The 7,500-nt window shown below is 51.1% G+C and overlaps 1 protein-coding gene across 2 annotated transcripts in view; it reads right to left on the reverse strand.

Annotated features, from left to right (window-relative positions):
• cep131 (centrosomal protein 131) overlaps positions 1-7,500 on the reverse strand; it is a 13,785-nt gene that overhangs the window by 118 nt on the left and 6,167 nt on the right. The window contains exons 10-30 of one of the 2 annotated variants that reach the window (XM_069723387.1): positions 7,413-7,500; positions 6,992-7,086; positions 6,772-6,900; positions 6,478-6,664; positions 6,290-6,384; positions 6,022-6,201; positions 5,747-5,941; positions 5,387-5,524; positions 5,157-5,282; positions 4,947-5,063; positions 4,647-4,676; positions 4,210-4,312; positions 3,756-3,957; positions 3,489-3,596; positions 2,888-3,005; positions 2,719-2,793; positions 2,034-2,176; positions 1,334-1,511; positions 1,035-1,231; positions 116-176; positions 1-6 (exon numbers count right to left, since the gene is read on the reverse strand). The exon at positions 1-6 is cut by the window's left edge and continues 118 nt beyond it; the exon at positions 7,413-7,500 is cut by the window's right edge and continues 105 nt beyond it. In XM_069723387.1, coding sequence (XP_069579488.1) covers positions 1-6; positions 116-176; positions 1,035-1,231; positions 1,334-1,511; positions 2,034-2,176; positions 2,719-2,793; positions 2,888-3,005; positions 3,489-3,596; positions 3,756-3,957; positions 4,210-4,312; positions 4,647-4,676; positions 4,947-5,063; positions 5,157-5,282; positions 5,387-5,524; positions 5,747-5,941; positions 6,022-6,201; positions 6,290-6,384; positions 6,478-6,664; positions 6,772-6,900; positions 6,992-7,086; positions 7,413-7,500 — 2,571 coding nt within the window. The remainder of the gene's footprint in view (positions 7-115; positions 177-1,034; positions 1,232-1,333; positions 1,512-2,033; positions 2,177-2,718; positions 2,794-2,887; positions 3,006-3,488; positions 3,597-3,755; positions 3,958-4,209; positions 4,313-4,646; positions 4,677-4,946; positions 5,064-5,156; positions 5,283-5,386; positions 5,525-5,746; positions 5,942-6,021; positions 6,202-6,289; positions 6,385-6,477; positions 6,665-6,771; positions 6,901-6,991; positions 7,087-7,412) is intronic. The other variant, XM_069723388.1, reaches the window with a different exon arrangement.

A 7,500-nucleotide genomic window follows, 5' to 3' on the forward strand; every position in this document is an offset into this window, starting at 1 on the left:
GGCAGCCTATCAGAGGAGAGGACAGTTGTTTACTCAGGTGTCAATCATCCGTCCTCTTATTAATCACGCTCCGATCAGAAAAACACTCTGCCTGACCTTCACCAGGTCGCCTCACCTCGTGCTGCTTCCGCAGATTACTGACGGTCTCCTCCTTCTTCAAGATGGCCGACTTCACTCTGGCAAATCACAGAGAGGAGGGGATGTTAATGAAGGGAGCACTTCCTGTTTCAGAGACAACGACACGGCTCTGGAAACTGTTCTCCAATAAACTGTTGAATATAAGATGGGATCGACAAACACATCCTGATACTTCACTTTAACTGAACTGTTTTCTCATGAAAAATAAATTTTTACTCCTTCGTACACGAGTTACCAAACAAATATAATATACGGACAAAAGTATGGCAACAGTTTGAACTGTTCCCGTCAGCTCCTGCTTCCCAGTTTGGAGGAACTTCAGTCACCACTAGGACGAACTGGACCGCCAGCCGTGAGCCTGAATCCGTGTTGAGGTGTCACTGATGTTGCGGCGCCGGGTTCAACATCTGGAAACCTTCCTCGACGACATGTTCATCAATCACAGGAGGGCGAGGCGTTCAGGCGTCCGGGAAACGTCGGTGTTCGGGAGCCGGACTGAACCTCACGTTGACATTAATCAGGTCGTCTTCGGACTCCCTCCGACTCGGATTTCTGCTCTTTTACAAACTGGGCCGCTTGAGTTTCCTGCCTTTTATTAAAGTCGGCGCTGCGGTCAGAAGCCGTGTGCCAACGTTCCTTTTTACACCTTCGACAGAGCGGATCCTGACGGAGCCAGCTGGACACACACACTGCTTATTAAATGTTTTGGAGGCCGCCGCTGACCTAAATCCTCAGACAGCTTCGTGAGTTTCAGTTCATTAGACTGAATCTCAGGCAAACCTGCTTTCAGCTGAAGCTTTAGTCTGAAGATAAACCGGCCGAATCCTCTTTCGCAGCTAAAACAATAACGCGAAAGATTTGATCCGAGCGTCCGGGTGGTCTCCCGTCCGTCTCACCGTTGGTGGACCTCGGCCAGCTCCTCCTCCTTCTCCCGGGTCACCCGCTCCACCTCCAGCCGCAGCCTCGCTCGCACCTCCGACACCTCCACTTTCATCCGCCGGTTCTCCTCCTCCGTCGCCACCAGCCGCTCGGCGAACTCCTGCCGGATCACCTCGGCCAGGCTGCGGCGCTCGTCGGCCAGCTTGTCCCTCGTCTGAGAGGAGGAGACGGAAACGAAGGCCTTTATATAAAATACGTTGATAAAAAGAGATCAACGTATTTGGGTGAACGGAGCCGGGCGTGTTTCCGTGGTTACCTGCGTGACGTCCTCCACCTCCTGCTCTTTGTGCCGCAGCGCCCCCTGCAGTCGGATCATCTCTCCCTCCGTCTCCATCTGCTGCTTCCTCTGCTCCTGCTGCTTCTCCACGGCCGCCCTCTCCGAGCGCTCCAGCTCCCTCAGCTCCGCCTCGTACTTCTCCCTCACACGCTTCACCCTGCCGGCGACGTGACAGCTTATAAATATGTGTGCCGTCTGGTTTAGTTTTCTTTCACAAAGAATATAAAAACTGTCCCGAACACCTGAACGTAGTTGCAGCAGTAGTGAAGTCTCTGTGGAGCGTCGACATACCGAGATATTCACAGTGAATCTCGGTCTGTTCTGATTGTTCTGAATCCTCTTTAATCTCATAACCTCACACCAAACCTTTTTCTTTCTTTATTTCCCAGTTGGGAGAAAAACAAGTCAGGAGTCTTTTCTTATTGACTTTATCAGCTTTTCAAGGTCAGAATTACGGGCAAATAAATTCCTGAATGTTTTCCTGTTCTGAAATTAGATAACAAAAAAGGTCAACTGTGAATTTCTTGTGACTATCGAGCTGTAAATCTAATAATTTACAGCTGCTAAAGAGGACGTCACACTCTCTTCATCACACACACACACACACACACACACACACACACACACACACACACACACACACACACACACACACACACACACACACACACACACACACCTGTTGTCGGCTGCCCGCTCACACTCCTCTTTGTCCTTGCTGGTCTCCTCCTCCAGCGTCCAGATTGCGAGCTCGATCTCTTTGTCGCGTTCCCGCCGTAGTTCTTCTTTCAGCTCGCGCTCGCGGCCCAGCATCCACGCTTCCTGTGGACACACACACACCACATGCCCAGTTCACACACATTAAACAGTTACATACACACTCAGATATATATCTTATATCTGTCTTTATGTCCGCTCTGCTTAATTCTTTATTTACTGACTATTGACTGAAGGTTTCAGTGACACACGGAGGTCCTGCTTTCCTAAAAGTCCTGAATCACTGACTGTGACGCCCTGAAGGTCAGATCAAAGTTACATTTAAGTAGAAAAGAGTGCAGGTTAATCCCGGAGAGCTGGAGAGCTGCCTGATTCCTCCTTCCTGGAGATAGAGATCATTTTCAGCAGAAACACTCTGTTCCTGTTCGATTTCCTCGAACGGTTCAGTTTCACCTCTTGCTGCACTAAGAACAGTGTAACTCCCATAATCCTCAGCAAACTGCAGTGAGAGGGCGACTCAGGCACTTCTCCAAGTACAATATTGCCTATTGACAGAGGACTCAGCGGTTTCTCACACTTTCACTGGGAACAAAGGAAGGACCGGCGGAGCCCACAGAGCAGGTACAGGTGCCGGAGAGTCAACAAACCTCTTTCTTCTTGTAGTTTTCTTCCCACATCTGCTTCTCGACGTCCAGACGCTCCTGTAAGGCCTTCATCTCCACCTGTTGACACAAGGCAGCAGACAGCGTGAGCCTCAGACCTCCTGATTGGATGCTCTCAGGGTCCTGTGAGTGGTGTTAGTTTCTCTGTGGTCACCTGGTGCCTCCTCTCCTGCTCCTCCCGCGTCCTGTCCAGCTCCTCTCTGAGCGCTCGTCCAGCCAGAGAGCTGTTCTCCTCCAGCTGCCGCCGCAGGTCCTCCAGCTCGCCGCGCTGCCTGCGACACCAACACAATCATCTGTATTCACATCGGCTGGAAAAAATGATGTTCATTTTTTTTTGGGACACATTAGAGTTGTATTTGTAAAAAGGATCCTGCAAAGACCTGCAAACTTTATTCATGCAAACACGCAACGATCACACACAGAGCTGCATTTCCTCAAGTTCATGCAGCCTCAAGCTGTTTTTGTTCCTTTTAATGGCAGTTAACAGAGCTTATTTTGTTATTCTGTCCTCCAAAAATCCCTCGTTTAACAGATTAATAGTTGCAAAAGCATTTCCTGAAGACAGAAGAACCTGTAGGGGCTGCGTGGGTTTTAGATTTCTGAGCTCAAGCACTCGAAAATCATCAAATCAGATGATCAGAATATAAAACTATATATATAATATAAATATAAAATATATAAAGACCCTCAGGACTGTTCTGCATTTCTGAGGGACTGTCAGATAGATTTGCCCTCCACATGACCTTTGACCTCACCTCGCAGCCAGCTGAGCCAGCCGATCTTTCTCATCTGCCACCTCCTTGTAGAGACGCCTCCTCTGCTGCTGCAGGGACAGCTCCTCCTCCTGGAGCTGCTTCTCAAACCTGACACACACACAAACAACACAAACAACACAAACAACCAGACACACACCAACAGCAGTCTAATTAGCAAACGACTGCTCACGTCTGCGTGACTCAGTAACTCATGAAAAAAAGTGTAGGTGTCACAGAGGTCACGTGATGACGCCGGGACACGCCTACCTCTGCTTGGCCAGGTCCCTCTCCCTCTGGCACTGCTCCTCCTTCCCCCTCTCCAGCTGCTGCCGGAGCTCCTCCACCTGGCGGACGTAGCGCTGGGCGGCTCGGTCGTCGGCCTGCAGCAGCTCCGCCTCGTGGAGCGTCCGCAGCTTCTTCAGCTCCTGCTTGTGCTTGGAGATGAGCTTCTGGATCTCCGGCTCCAGACCTGAAAGGCAGATTTATAAAAAAAAGAGAAAAAAAGAAACATCTCATCTGAGCTCTGGGCCGTTTTAGCTTTAAAAAACTCTCACTGGCACCTTTCAGCCTCAAGTTTAAATCAAACGTACAGGAAAAGCAACGCACACATCTGAGAGCTCTGATTATTAAAATATTTTGCAGAATGTGCTCTAACTTCTCCGTCCCGTATGTATTTTTTATGACGCTCTAATAAAGACGTGTTAAACTCTGTCTGTCCTACCTTTGACCGTGATCTCTTTGATCTTCTTGGTTTTCTCATCGATCCATTTCTCCCGGCGGATCTTCTCCGTGGCGCTCATCAAGTCTTTTAACTTCTTGATCTCCTGTGGAGGTGGAGGTGGAGGTGGGGGGTTCACAGTGAAGTCTTTGTCTTAACAAACAGAGGAGCTACTTTTAATGTCTCTGAGACGACAACGACGACGACAGTGTGCAAGTGAAAAGGAAGAAAGACAAGTTAACTTAAAAACGAAAAGAGCTGCAAGCTTTTAAAAAAAAAAATCTGTGAATGAATAAAAAAGACGGAAGGAGACTCACATGCAGACAGACTGTCCCAGAGACGTGGTGTGGGACAGACAAATGAAAACGGAAAGTGAGATGATGGGTGCCAGAGGTGACCGGGTGGGTTAGAGAGGAGGGGGGGGGGGGGGGGGAAGTTACCTCGCACAAGGGACCCAGAATTTGCCACACCTAAAGGCGGGAAAAGAAACGGACACGGGACGAGGACGGGAGGAGACGGTGAGGAGAGAGAGAGAGAAGACAGTTAGACAAAAGCAGCAGGACGCGGTCACACGGAGATGCAGAGCAGGAAGCCGAGACGTTACAGAGACGTTACTGACAGTGAAACGTCACACACACACACACACACACACACACACACACACACACACACACACACACACACACACACACACACACACACACACGCACACACAGAGACATGGACGCCGTCGGCCTCACCATTTCGTGCTGCTCCTGCATCTGTGCGATCTTCTTGGTGTACTTCTGGTCCACCTGCCTCAGCTCCCCCAGGACGCCCTCGCAGCGCTCGCTCAGCGCCTTCTTATCGTTGATGAGCTGCAGAGAGAGAGAGAGAGAGAGAGACACCGGATGGCTGTCAGACCGACAGGGAAACAAAACTCAGCCCGGGGTGGGAGGAGCCTGCCGTACCTGGTCGATGAAGGTCAGGTGTCTCTGGATGGTCCCTTCGTACTGTTCCTTCTGGAGCTGGAAGTTCCTGCTCAGCTCCTTCTCTGTCTCCTTCACGTGTCTGACCGACAGCTCCCTCTGCTGGGCCTGCAGGGGAACACGCCGCGAGCTGAGTGTCATCGCCAGCAGCATGTTTAAAACCAGTGACGCGCACACGCGTGTGCATGTGTGTGTGTGTGCGTGTGTCTTACCAGGGCCGTCTGCAGCATGTTGACGGTGCGTTTTTTCTCCTCCAGCTCCATTTTGATTCTCATCATGGAGCCGCTGAGCTCGGCGGCGGTGGCGGACGCCTGCTCCACGCCGGCCAGCTCCTCCTCCGACAGCACGGCCTGACAGCAAACAGGAAGTGTTCAACAACCCGCCAACACAACCTCAGGATGAACATAATCTCACTCACGAAACACGTCTCCACAGTGACATTTACATATCGACGGGTCCAGCTCATTGATCCTCACACAACCACATTATTTACTCGCACGTCAGTGACGTCATAGATTCATAGGGACAGCTGATTGGTCGGTGCTCCGGTCGCTAAATAAAACCCCGCTGACCTCTCTGTGGGAGCCCGACGTCACTGAGCGAGGTCTCTCTTGTTCCGACTTCTCCATCTCGTCCAGGAAGCTCATGATGCTCTGCAGCTTGGCCTCGGACAGCAGAGCGCCCCCGTCTGGCAGCGCCGGGTGGTGGTGGCTCAGCTGGCCGTGACGCTCCAGGTTGTCGGTGGTCAGAGAGTTGGAGTCCCCGTCCTTTTGGAGAAGATGCAGATTACAGCTGTTACATCAGGACTTTCGGTCTGTTATCCGTTCGTGTGGAGATGAACCCTGACCTCGTCTATCCAGGCGTATTTCTCCTTGCGGTAGCTCTTCGGCTCCGACAGCCTCTCCGGCTCCTCCTCCAGCAGCTTCAGGGTGTCCAGCAGCTCGTTCAGGGTGGTTTTGGACGGAGCCCTGCTGGACGACGCTCCCTGCCGCTGGTCCTCCACGCTCACCGACCTCTGCAGGATCTCCTGCGGCACACGCGGACATGAAATGATTAAAATGTGATCAGACTCAAGACAAACGGTTCACGCTGGAAGCGGAGGCTGAGTTGTTCACCTGGGAGCACTGGGAACCTCTGCGGTTGGACAGAGCCGGAGAAACAGCTCTGAAGCTCAGCTCGCTAAAGTCAGCCGCGACATTCAGATGGGAGTCTGTGGAAACACAAAACGAGACGTTTTAAGCATCCTCAGCCTGACGTGAAGACGGTGCTGCTGCATGGTTTCAGACGGACCCGCAGCACAGACCTGTGTTCTTGGTTTTGACGTCTGTCGGTGACATCGGGCTGTTGTTGCTCTGTGAAGTCGGACTGTTGTTGGTCGGCGGGATCTTGAGCGGTTTCTTGCGTCCTACGACACCGGCCTGCCTCAGGTTCTCCAGCTCGGCTGCATGCTGCACCTCTGCGGCCCGCTGCGCTCGTCTCTGCTGCAGCTCCTGTGACACACCACCAGAGGGAGACAGTGGACAGCAGAGACCTTTGAGTCATCATGATCCAGTCAGTGCGTCTAACCCTACGTTCAGCTTTAGTCCACCGTCCTTACATCCGACGTGTTCAGCTGGGCGGCGGCGAGGCGGGCCAGCCGAGCCTTCTCCTTCCGGACCGGCTTCCTGTCGCTCTCCTGATGCTGCTGCTCCACGGACATGTCCTCCGCTGCTCTGTCCTCCGCCTCCTGCAGCAGGAAAAGCAAAGAAAAGAGGGTTTTTAAAAACATCACAAGAAGGAGGAGACACAGATTGAGTGACAGGTAACGAGTTTCCTACCTGGGAGCACTGAGAGCCTCTGTGGCTGGACGGACCCGGAGAAACGGCTCTGAAGCTCAGCTCGCCAAAGTCAGCCACGATATTCAGGTTGGAGTCTTTGGAAACAAAGAACTGATCAATACAGTGATTACAACCCTGTTACATCATCTGTGTCTTATACAACAGTCTTTAGGAGGCCAGAGGAGGATGTAAAGATGGTTTTGGTTTTAAATATGGCTTTGTGGTAGCTAAATCTTTTTTAGACATGATGATGATGATGATGATTTTTTTTCAACTTTATAAGCATCAGAAAAACTTGCCAGGTGTTTTTTTTTTTTTATGTCCGGAAATCTCTTTCCGTCATCTTTATTATTCATAAAGTAAAAAATAAATCCATAAATACGAGTCACTGTATTTGTATGGGATTTTACGCAGCACAGACCTGTGTTCTTGGTTTTGACATCTGTCGGTGACATCGAGCTGTTGTTGCTCGGTGAAGTCGGACTCTTGTTGGTCAGAGTGATCTTTGG

This window comes from Brachyistius frenatus, unplaced genomic scaffold (assembly GCF_029030835.1).
Source record: "Brachyistius frenatus isolate BFR_SWC_R1_liver_20210118 unplaced genomic scaffold, ASM2903083v1 Contig_325, whole genome shotgun sequence".
Lineage (NCBI taxonomy): Eukaryota > Metazoa > Chordata > Actinopteri > Embiotocidae > Brachyistius > Brachyistius frenatus.